The sequence below is a fragment of the Pelobates fuscus genome, chromosome 1, assembly GCF_036172605.1.
Source record: "Pelobates fuscus isolate aPelFus1 chromosome 1, aPelFus1.pri, whole genome shotgun sequence".
NCBI lineage: Eukaryota > Metazoa > Chordata > Amphibia > Anura > Pelobatidae > Pelobates > Pelobates fuscus.
In genome coordinates, this window is record NC_086317.1 from 178,214,050 (window position 1) to 178,226,263 (window position 12,214).

The 12,214-nt window shown below is 44.4% G+C and overlaps 1 protein-coding gene across 1 annotated transcript in view; it reads right to left on the reverse strand.

Annotated features, from left to right (window-relative positions):
• The window catches only part of SCUBE3 (signal peptide, CUB domain and EGF like domain containing 3), a 180,834-nt gene that overhangs the window by 50,451 nt on the left and 118,169 nt on the right, over window positions 1-12,214 (reverse strand). Inside the window, exons 12-13 of the mRNA XM_063453038.1 lie at window positions 336-458; window positions 15-131 (exon numbers count right to left, since the gene is read on the reverse strand). Of these exons, the coding sequence (XP_063309108.1) occupies window positions 15-131; window positions 336-458 (240 nt within the window). The remainder of the gene's footprint in view (window positions 1-14; window positions 132-335; window positions 459-12,214) is intronic.

A 12,214-nucleotide genomic window follows, 5' to 3' on the forward strand; every position in this document is an offset into this window, starting at 1 on the left:
TGAAACAAGTTTACCTGGTAAGAACAAAGATTTGGAGGTACAGTTTAGGGAACAGGTCTCCTTTTTTCCATTTCGACTGCAGGACAAAGAGGTACGAGATGGATTGGCACCCACTGAACATTTCACCAGCTCTAATAGGCAAAGAGTGTAAATCCAGTGTAAATCAACGCAGAGATGCAGATAATTAAGCGGTTTGCATGCTGTATGTAAAATGTTACAATATAAGTACATTTGGCAATAAAAAAAACCCATATAAGACAACTAGGAGAGATGTTTTCCTTTGCACTGATATGCAGATGCTCTGTGGGCTTCATTTTATATTCCGCACAACTCACCAGTACAGTCTTTGCGATTCCAGTGAAGTTTGAAGCCTGGGGGGCAGGTGCATTCAAAGCTTCCAGGAGTGTTAGTACAGCTGAATTTGCACCCTCCTTTGTTGATGCTGCACTCATCCACATCTGTGGAAAGATGTCATTGTAAACATTGTGCCCAAGACACCACTTCTCATTTCGATATAATGTCAGCATCATCCATCACGAAACCTGTGACAAGTGCAATGTACAGGCCCTTAATTAACATGGTAGCATGGGGTTTTCCTTACAAGATCCATGATACATATGTTCTTTTCATTCTGCAACTTGCAGCTATTGAGTGGGCTGAATAGCCCATGATCCTCCCGCTTCTTATACATTCTAGCAACTGTAACATGATCTCTCTAAATCTATCTGCTCTGTTAGGTAAATGGACTGTTTGCAAAAATGAAAATATTTTGTGACTAATCTGGGGAAGTATCACTACAGTGAGAATTATTCTCATGTGGCTTTGGACAGCCTCAATGATATTCTCCAACAAAGAGCATACTCACTGGCCTTTTTAGATGGTTTTTTTTTTTAATTTGACAACTTTTTAGATGTTTTTAAAAAATAAAAAAGGGGGGGGGGCGGGGCCTGACCGTCAAGCGAGCAGGACGCAGGCTGAGGGAGCTCCTACGATAATCCTGGAATAAAAGCAGATAAAGCATAAAATACTCATCTTGAACAGCTAAACTCGACCCCTGATCGAGGGGACCAGCTGAGACACCCTCTTGGAATGACCGATAAAGCTCTGCTCAGCTTCTTCGGGGCCCAAAGCTTACTGCGGCCTGCAGGGGCGGACTGAGAACCCTCAGGGCCCACGGGCAAAATAAATCAAGGGCCCCCTTACAGGCCCCACCCATGCTCCGTAGCAAGCCCCACCCTTGTCCCGCCTCCAGCCACACCCTACACAATCTTTAGACACAAGGAACAAAAGTGCAATAATCCCCTCAAGGCCCCAGTAGAGACTACAATTGAGGGCTAATGGGCCATGGAGGGGGGGTCTTTCTAGCAGAGGCTATCTCAGTGTTATTTAGAGAGTGTTAGAAAGAATCTACTCGAGCCCCATTAGAGACTACAATGGAGTCTAATGGGGGCCTGGAGGGGGGGTCTCTCCAACACTCTGGTTCCTATTTACAATATAGCAACACAACATAGCTTGCTGATACCTAGGCCAAGTTGGCTCCTCCTACCTTAATTACTGTTGCTGGAAGGCTGTGGGCTTGCTGGCTGCGGCTGGCAGGCTGTGGCTTCCCGGCAGGCTGTGGGCTTGCTGGCTACTGCCGGCAGGCTGTGGGCTTGCTGGCTACTGCCGGCAGGCTGTGGGCTTGCTGGCTGTAAGCCTGTGGCTTGTTGTAAGTCTGTGGGCTGGCTACTGGCCTGTGGCTGGCTGCTGGCCTGGCTGGCCTGTGGGCTGGCTAACTGGTGGCTTGGTTGGCTTGTGGGCTGGCTGGCTGGCCTGTGGGCTGGCTACGGGGGCACTTGTAGATTATTTAAAGAAATAATCCATGCACAATAACCACTGCTGCTCTGTGTAGTGGTTATGGTGCCAGGAGGGCCAGGACCCCCTCCCAGAGTAAGTAGTCAAACCGTTTAAGAACAGTTTGAAAACTTACCTGGGGTCTGCTGGGATATGGGGCTGTAGTAGGGTATAGGAGCAGTGGTGCAATGTGTGAGGGGTGCAGTGTGTGTGAAAGGTTCAGTGTGTGTGTGTGTGTGTGTGTGTGTGTGAACATATAGGGTGTGTGTGGCAATGTTAGTATGGGGGTCTGTGTATGTGTGTGTGTGTGAGGCAATGTGTGTAAATGTGTAGGGTGTGTGTGGGGACAGTGTGTGTGTATGGGGGGCAGTGAGTGAATGTGTATGGTGTGTGTGTGGGGGGGCAGTGTGTGTATGGGGCTAGAGTTCACTCTCACTACTGCGACCACCAGGGCTAGAGTTCACTCTTGCGAGAGCCGGAGCGTTGCCGTGGTAACTGCGGCAACGCTCTGTGCTTGCGTGAGAAGGACCCAGAGAAGCTGTAGGCTAAGCTCCCGGGTCCTCTCTTCTTCCCTCCCTGCCAGCTGCCCGCACGGTGCCTGCAGACCGGGGAGAGAGATCGGCTGGGGCGATCCACCAATTATATATACAGCCCTACTGTGTGCCTTTTTGTCTCCCCCAGTCCCTCTGTATGTTTCTTTCTCCCCCTCACTGCTCCTCTGTGTCCATGTCTCCCCTCTCCTTCCCAGTCTCTCTTCCCCCTCTGCCTCTTTCTCCCCCTCCCCTTGTGGGTCTCTCTCCTTTCTCCCTGTGTCTCTCGTCCCCTCTGTCTCTTTCTCCCCCCTTTCCATGTGTCTCTCTCTCTACCCCACATCTCTCGTCCCCTCTGTCTCTTTCTCCCCCCTTTCCCTGTGTCTCTCCCTACCCCACATCTCTCGTCCCCTGTCTCTTTCTCCCCCCTTTCCCTGTGTCTCTCTCTCTACCCCACATCTCTCGTCCCCTCTGTCTCTTTCTCCCCCCTTTCCCTGTGTCTCTCCCTACCCCACATCTCTCTTCCCCTCTGTCTCTTTCTCCCCCCTCCCTCTATTCCCCTTCTTTCTCCCCCTGTGTCTCACTCTCCCCCCTGTCTATTTCTCCCTCCTTTCCCTGTGTCACTCTCTCCCCCCCCTCTGTCTCTTTCCTTCCCCCTCCCCCTGTCTCTCTATTTTCCCACTGTCTGTTTCTTCCCCTGCCTCTATCTTTTCCCCCTCTCTGTTTTATTTTTCCCCCTCCCATTTACCAAGAGAAGACTGAAGGGGCCGGGTACATGCTGGAGCCGCCGGGCCGGGTGGCAGCCTCGCCGGTCCGGCGGCACTCCTGTCAGGCTGTCAGTAACGCTGAGGACGGAAGGAGGGGAGGAGCATGTCTCTCTCACATGCTCCTTTGCGGTTCCCACATCCTGTGCTGGGAATTGTGGGAACCGCAAAGGAGCATGTGAGAGAGACATGCTCCTCCCCTCCTTCCGTCCTCAGCGTTACTGACAGCCTGACAGGAGTGCCGCCGGACCGGCGAGGCTGCCACCCGGCCCGGCGGCTCCAGCATGTACTGCGGCCGGCCCCTTCAGTGTGCCACCGGACCGGCCACCCGGTGGCACTTACATGCACAGATGCCGAGGCCGCGGTGGGGCAATCCGGCCCTGCCGCCGGGCCCCCTGATGGCGGCTCTGGCGGCGGGCCCCCCTCCCAGCCGGGCCCTCGGACCATGTCCGAAGTGCCCGACTGGTCAGTCCGCCCCTGGCGGCCTGCTACCACAATGGAGGTGGGAGATGCGGTCGGTCTTCCGCCTATAATCGACCAGACTGTGGTTTGGGCCACGTTCCCCCCCTTTAGACCGGCGGGGGTTATCCGGGTCACCACAGGGGCTGTAGACACTGACCCGATTAGTCAGCTCAGCAACAACCCTACACTGAGACCTAGCCCTGCAAGATGGCGGACGCATGTGGACCGGATCTACAGAGCAAGCTACTCCTGACCGGCTTACCTCTCCGACATATGGCAACATTGGATGAGATCCTCGAACGCTTTTGGGCTAAACTTGAAGCCCGCACCAGAATGCTGCCATCAGCTACCCAATCGGCACAGAAGGCTCAGAGGAATCATGGAGAGTACCCTGGGAATGCTCGACCCGGCCAAACACCTGCGGCAAGGGACTGAAAGCGGCAACTGCACACCCACTGGCTGCCCCTCAGCATACCAGAAAACCACTGACGCTACACCTCCATACCAAGCCTCCATCTCAAGCCTCCAGGTTGGGCGTTGGCTGACTCAAGTGGACAGCCAAGGGGACTTGCATCACCCACCGCTGCCTGACTGCATATCCCGAGGTTCAGACTATTAACGGTCATTGTTTTATTTGTTTTAAATCCCATTTGTTAACGCCAGCAGTCCTTGCACCCATTGACCTCAGTCTCCCTCACTTAAAATGGTGGGCAGCCACCAGTGGACGCTATGTTGCTGGACATTAGTTCTTAGGGAGCTCCACAAAACTGTTTGCATTAACCACCCTGTTTATGCGCCCAGCAGTATATTTACGTGTTTTAGGCAATCACTCTGTAAAGCATGACATTTTACATCACCAACATAGTACATTGCTCCTCCATGTATACATCGAGAAATGCCCTGCACTCACTGCTGGTCCAACACATTGGGAGGTACATCATAACGTACACCATTTAATTTAAAGGATCCCACGCAGAGCGCACATAATTAAACAAAGCCTTGCGTAATGTAGAAACATAGAAACATAGAATGTGACGGCAGGTAAGAACCATTCGGCCCATCTAGTCTGCCCAATTTTCTAAATACTTTTATTAGTCCCTGGCCTTATCTTATAGTTAGGATAGCCTTATGCCTATCCCACGCATGCTTAAACTCCTTTACTGTGTTAACCTCTACCACTTCAGCTTGAAGGCTATTCCATGCATCCACTACCCTCTCAGTAAAGTAATACTTCCTGATATTGTTTTTAAACCTTTGTCCCTCTAATTTAAGACTATGTCCTCTTGTTGTGGTAGTTTTTCTTCTTTTAAATATAGTCTCCTCCTTTACTGTGCTGATTCCCTTTATGTATTTAAATGTTTCTATCATATCCCCCAGTTCATCTTTGGTTGTCATCTTTATGATGTACTTTAAGATGCTCTGTGGTTCACTCATCAGTCCCGACCTCCTATCTTCTGGCTGGTGTACAGTCTATGGGTGCTGGATTTTGGTCCATTCATAGTGAGTCATTTAAGGGTTTTGACATCCATGGTGACCAACTCTTCTCTTGGCCAAGTTATGATTCCAGCTGGGTACCTGATGGCTGGTAGGGTATATGTGTTGATGTCTTAGATCTTGTTCTTGCCATGGGCTGGGACTTCAGACTCTCTGTCTGACTCTTTGGAGGTTCTTGGATGTTAATATCTTTCTTGCCTCTTCCTCAATGTTTCTATGTATTTGTGGTACCCCCCAGGTACTTGTAGTGGTTCTCTACATCATTATTTGGCCAGCTTGTACATTAACTCCTTCTGTCCTGATCATCTTCCCTCTTTTTGTTATCACCGGCCCACACTTATCTAGCCCGAATTCCATTCCATTGTCCTTACTGTATATCCTATTTAGGTAGATCACTGATCCACAGCTTGGTTGCTCCACTCCTGCACCTGTGTCAACTCTTCATGATGATCTGGCTTAAGGGGGTTGAGGCCTATGCAGAACAGTATTTGGGATAGCTCATCACCTTGGTATATGCTCACTTGTGTTATTGTCCTAGAATTGGCTTCTAGAGTTGTTTTCCACTTGCCCATCGAGTTCTTGATAAAGGCTCTTAATGTCTTGTTGACGTTGTACAGAGTCAAGCATTCCAGAATCAATGTATGTGGCATTGTGTCATATGCTTTCTTGTAGTCAATCCAGGCTGTGCACAGATTGGTCTGTCTAGTCTTAGAATCCTGTGTGACTGCTTGGTTTACCAGAAGTTGGTATTTTGATCCTCTGGTGTCGTTTCTAATCCCCTAAGACATTATATTCTGCATGCACCCCTTCCCTGTGAAGGACTTGATTATGTTGAATCCGATCTCTCCTGACCTGGGATTCCCCATTAACACTACAGGCCCTACTCCCTATCACCTCCCTGCTTTGCGGAAAAGGCAAATTCCCATTTGGTCTCCAAGTCCATTATCATAACTGCTGGCAATTTCTGAGAAAGCATAAGGAGCTAAGTCTGTGCGGTGCCCTCACTGGATGAAGATTGTTTTTTTTTTTTTTTTGCCATAGGCTGTTTCTTTTTTCTGCACGTTTTTTTTTTTTTTGGGTCTCGTTTTATTTTTTTATTTTTTTTTAACAGTTGCGACGGGACAATTATGGATTTTTATTTGGTCTTTTTGGGGGCTGAAGAAAGAAAAGAAAATAAGAAAGAAGACATCTAATGGTAAGTATGAAATTTTATTTTACGGGGTGTTAGCTTTTTGTTCCCCCCTCACTATTTTTAGGGTCAGGGAGTAGGTAGGATTTAATTTTACTGGGGAGGTGGGTGACTAGGGGTTTGGGGACCCCTAGTCACTTGTGGGGGGAGGCCCTGGGGGGACAACAATAGTTCCCCCCATTGTCTGTTAGGGTCCCCACCCGCTACTCATGGGTGGGGACCTGAGAGGAGACAATAGGTCCCTTCCATTGATACTTAGGGCCCCCACCCGCCATACAAGACTTCTATGGTTGCTTATTACATGCACTTACCACTTAGCGACCAAGGCCTTGCTGTAGACATCCCAGTTTAACCCGTGACTCCCCATTCTTTTTAACTGCATTAAGTAGTCTAGATCTTAACTATTTAATTCACCTCACTTTTTTTGTTGGGGGGGCACTTGGTGTGTTTTGTATGTTATTGATTCTCTGTTACTAATAAAGTTATTTGCTATTACCTTGAAATGTTCTAACATTGGAGGTAATCTAAGTGAGGATAGGATCTGTTTTTTAGGCTCTGACCCTCATTTGTTTGGTTTATTTCTGCTATTGGCTCTGGGTTATGCCCTCTTTTACCTCCTCAACCCTTTTTAGCATCAGAGTAGGTTTTTCCTATATCTGGAGGTATTTTATCTTTATTCTAATTAGTTTTCAGGTTTCAATACCAGGGTTGGTGACCAGAATTCTATATCTCTAATTACCACAGTTTCAAAATAGTTCCATGACAGCCTTTCTATCTAATAAACCGGACATTCATGTTTTTTCCAGTGAGCATCTTGAAGAATCAACACCCCTCCCTGATATAAATCAGTCATTCAATAATCTAAATTAACTTTATAGACAACAAATCAGAATATGCTGGGAAATTTCATCTCTTGAAAATGACTTGAAAAAATACATGGTTCCTAGAGGACCAAGGGTCCGGAATATTCCCATACCATATTCTGAGAATGCTGAGTTTGTTAAGGAATGGGAATCTGGGGCTGGAGCGTGTTCTAATAGATTTATGGAGATAATCTGTAAGTTTGAGAAAGAGAAATTCACTAAAACTAATCTAGAGTTAGGCAAAGAAATTGAGAAGGTTAACCAGTTCCAGAGTGAGTTGGCCACTTGGAAATTAGATTGAAACATAACCTTGAAAAGTTCCAACTATCCATAAAGACTAGGAAACATCAAACGTTTATTCGCGACTCTAGAGAATACCAGACAGGGAATGTCTTTAAACTATTTACCCATCGAACCTGATTAAATTCGGGAAAGAATATGATGTCAGATTATGACGGAGTCTGGGAACCAACAGATTATATTACAGCCCCAGCCTCAGACTCCCAAGTCATCGGGGTCTAATAATCCTAAAGGGATCCTTAAAAAGGATCATTTTGTAGCCCTAGGATCACAAGAGGATTATCCAATATACAATACCCGTTACCAAACAAGAAATATGAGAGGAGGAGGGGAGGATGGGGGAGGAGACGACACAAACTTAAAACCCTGCAAGCTCTAGGGTTAAATGAGGATTTTTCTTTCTCCCCTACATTTGATTAATCTTGATCTGGATTTACCTGCTCTGGCACAAGAATGACATTTCTCTGAGTTGAACTTTGGTCCCTAACATTCATGTGGGACTAATAGCTTTTATTGGACCAGTTTCCCTATTTTTCCTTTATTTATCCATTTGATTCAGACGCTGGAGCCAAGTGTACATAGATGGCTTCTTTGGTCCATCCAAATATATTTAGTTTTTTCTTCTTTCATCATTACTGTATAATTTGGGGGACTTATATTGGTCTCTCCATACACTCCATCAAATTAACGACTTGATATAATTTATGGGACGTTACGCTGTGTATGTATGTTGGACTCCGTTAAGCACCATATGCATTACGTGATTTGTTTCATTGGAACCATTGTTACTTCTTTATTGTGCATTAGGTTGGTTGGGGGTTAAAGTTGTTATTGTGAATTTGGTTTGTTGGGGGTTAAAGTTGACTTATGATAATTTTCATTTAGTGGATCAACCCCTACTCTGACTCCATTTAGCACCATATACATTATGTGACTTGTTTCTTTGGAACTCTTGTTATTTTTTTTATCGAGCAACTGGGTTTCTTTGGGAGTTAAATTTTAGGTCCTATTACTTAGTAAGTTGATGTTTGAGAATCTTCATTTAGTAGATCAACCCCTACTCGTGGCTTTATATGTTACACAACCTAGGATCCCTAATGTTAGCCACTTCTGATCTGGGTGAGAAGGATTGACTATGATTGGTTGAGCCTTATGAGTGGGAGTGATCCACTTTTTTTTTACAAGCAAGTGCATCTCAGTTGGTGGTTTGCTCTTGAGAAAGGAGTACTTCAAACGCCGAAACACACGTCGAGATGCTAAGCCGATGCACTTTCATTGATTTTATTTTTCACTTCTTAAGATGGGGTTTCTAGTACTTTAATGCGGGTTTACTCTGTTAATACTTGGATTGGGTTATTTACAGTTATACTGGATTAGGGGGGCTGCCTCGAAGCAGCAAGCTGGGAGAAGATCTCTGATAGTTGGTTGGCAGTAGGGACATACAGTGGGCAATTGCCTTAATTATATTCCCATGATTTGCCTTTTCTAACATTAAGTATAATTCTGTGCCTGCTATTATCATATGTGATAATTGTTTCTCTATTTACAACTGTTTGTAACCCTTGAGGGGGCAGGACATACTACATACACTTTATCTAATTAAGAATTACAGATACTCTCTTAGGAACCTCCTTTTATATATAATTAAACTAGGGTTCTTCTTTATGTACTGTCTTTGCACCCCTCTATTTGTCCATCTTTACTATGTATAGTTAATAGTGCATCTATTTATTTTATTGAGGGATTTAAAAAGACTTCTATGGTTGCTTATTACATGCAATTACCACTTAGCGACCTAAGCCTTGCTGTAGACATCACAGTTTACCTGTGACTCCCCATTCTTTTTAACTGCATTAAGTAGTCTAGATCTTGACTATTTAATTCACCTCACTTTTATGTTGGGGGAACTTGGTGTGTTTTGTATGTTATTGATTCTCTGTTACTAATAAAGTTATTTGCTATTACCTTGAAATGTTCTAACATTGGAGGTAATCTTAGTGACCTTCATTTGTTTGGTTTATTTCTGCTATTTGCTCTGGGTTATGCCCTCTTTACCTCCTCAACCAATTTTTAGTATCAGAGTAGGTTTTTCCTATATCTGGAGCTATACTATCTTTATTCATACCTATAACCATTATCAGGGCAATACACATCACAACAAAAATCACCAATCACCCCAACGAACAATAAGAACGTCTAATTATATCCATATAATCACACACAGTCACCTCAATACCAAAATTATCCTACGTACAATAAACCACTTCTCACCAATTATTCCCCTAATCTCAAAAGAACTCGCCATGACTCTCCTCCAAGACCCTAAAGGTTAAGATAAACATACAAGAACAATGACCACCAACATTCCCCTACTACGTAATTACAGTCACCAAAACAGATACCAACTCCTCTCTATAGACTCAGAAATTGAAAATGAAGACTATTTTTTAGAGATACGTCCAAACACCAATTCCCCTCCCCAAACACCCTAGCTTCAAGTCAGACCCACTTGAGGTTTTCAAAAAATTAGTTCTAAAAGACCTCAAGAACATTAAAAAACAAAAGCCTTGTCATGTGTTCTTGGAGGGGCTTGCTGGCCAGCCGCTTACCAAAGACTATGGGCCCTTTAAAAAAACTATGTGAACAGACTTGGTTCATGGGATTATATATTTGGTTCAGGAACCGAACAGCCGCACGAACCAGAGACCACCCTGGAGCTTGTTAAGCCTAATTGCTACTTTGTAAGTTCTAAGTGTTCGTCTGGGTGGCCGCAATTCCTATGGACAACCATGAGGTGGCAGCTATCTTGACTATTGACTATTGACTCTGTTTGGTAGTTTGTCCGTTTTTAAACTACCGAACTAGACCGACCGCAAGCCCTGATTCTCTGGCACTGTTTTGGGCATGGGACCATGCGGGCGGGCGGTCAAAATTAAGACTTCCTGAACCTCTGAACTGATCTGGGTGATTTTTGGATATGTTGGTCACCCAGATCAGGGCTATCAAGGGATGTGACTTTTGTGGGGATTTTATGTAATTTTAAGGTACTTTTGGGGTGTTTGAAAAATGTGTATTTTTTGTGTTTGGAGATAATTGAGTTTAATACAGGGCTTGACTCAATTATCTCCCAGGCATAGGGGAGGGATTGACCTATTTTGTATGGCAGTGTCCTGGACCTGAGAGCCAATGTGATTGTGTATTTCTTTCTACTGTGGTTTACTCTCAGGTCCGGAGGGGTGTGCCCCTTGCATGGGGACTGATATAATAGGCCAGTTATTAAACAGATTTCGTTTTGCCCTTCATGAAGTCTAGATTCATGTTTGGGGGATTGGAGAGCTATATTCACTCTGGGGATTGCTGTAATCACTATACTCCCTCAGATCACAACGATTGCTCTTGTAAGAGCAGCCTGCTTCGCTCTCTGGACTAGGAGAGGTCTACCCACTGAAAGCTGGATCCTGGTCTTGGGTCCAGGGTGGTTGGAGGACAGCGACCCCAACCAAGGACCCCAACCAAGCTGCAGCGGTCTGTGGGGTTTACGGTGGTTATGGTGTTCTGGTGCGGTACTTATGGTACTCAAGGATTACAATGAATCAGCAATTGATGGAAGTACCCGGTTGAAGTGCCAGGAGGTCTGTCACAACCATCGTAACCCGTAGTGAACGATTGGCCCTCAAAGAACTCCAAGAAGATGACAGTATTGTCATAAAACCAGTCAACAAAGGCGAGAGTCTAGTTATACTCTCAAAAACCATGTATATATAAGAGGCTTTCAAATAACTGAATGACCCCAAAGTCTATGAAAAACACATGATCCCACTGCCACCATAAAAAATATTTTAGATATATTTTTAAAAAAAGATTTTGAATCTAACATTTTAATAAAAAAAGAATGAAATTATATAAGTGTACCTTACTTCAAAATCCCTGTCATCTATTTTCTACCAAAAATACACAAAAACAAACAAAATCCCCCTGGTAGACCCATAGTTTCCGGTATAAATTCTGCCTTACCCAATCTCTCAGAATACATAGATATTATTCTACAACCCTCAGTTAAAAAAATTAAATCATATCTCAAAGACTCCATGACCCTCCTTTGCTTTTTAAACAATTTCATATGGCAGACAAATTATATTTTAGTAACATGCGATGTCCAATCATTATACACCATCATTCCCCACAAAAAGGATTTGAAGCGGTCTTAAAATTACTAAAAGCAGAAAACATTATACCGATGCACATATAGATTTTATCATATTATTTTTAAAAACAGCTATTTTTGTTTTTTAGATTCCTTTTACATCCGAAAATAAGGCATGTCTATGGGGACCAGGTTTGCCCCAAGCCAAGCAAACCTTTTTATGGCTGATTGGGAGACAAAAGCCATTTGGGGTGACCATGCTTGGCAGTCAAACCTGGTTACCTATTTCCGCTATATAGACAACCTTTTTTTTTTATCTGGAAAGGCTCAGAAGATTCCCTAAAATCCCTTTTAACCCATCTTAATACAAACAATAACAGTATCATTTTAACCTCAGAATTCAGTAGCAGTAGTATTAACTTTTTAGACTTGCACATTTTTATTCATAACGGCACAATTAATACTAAAACATTTTTTTTAAAAAGTCTGTACTATTATCGACCAATGCAGCTGTCACCACAAATCATGGTTAACGAGTATACCCAAAAGCCAATTCTTACGACTCCGTAGAAATTGCTCCTGAATGAAGATTTCAATGAACAAGCCCTTACTTTTAAAGAAAACTTTATCGATAA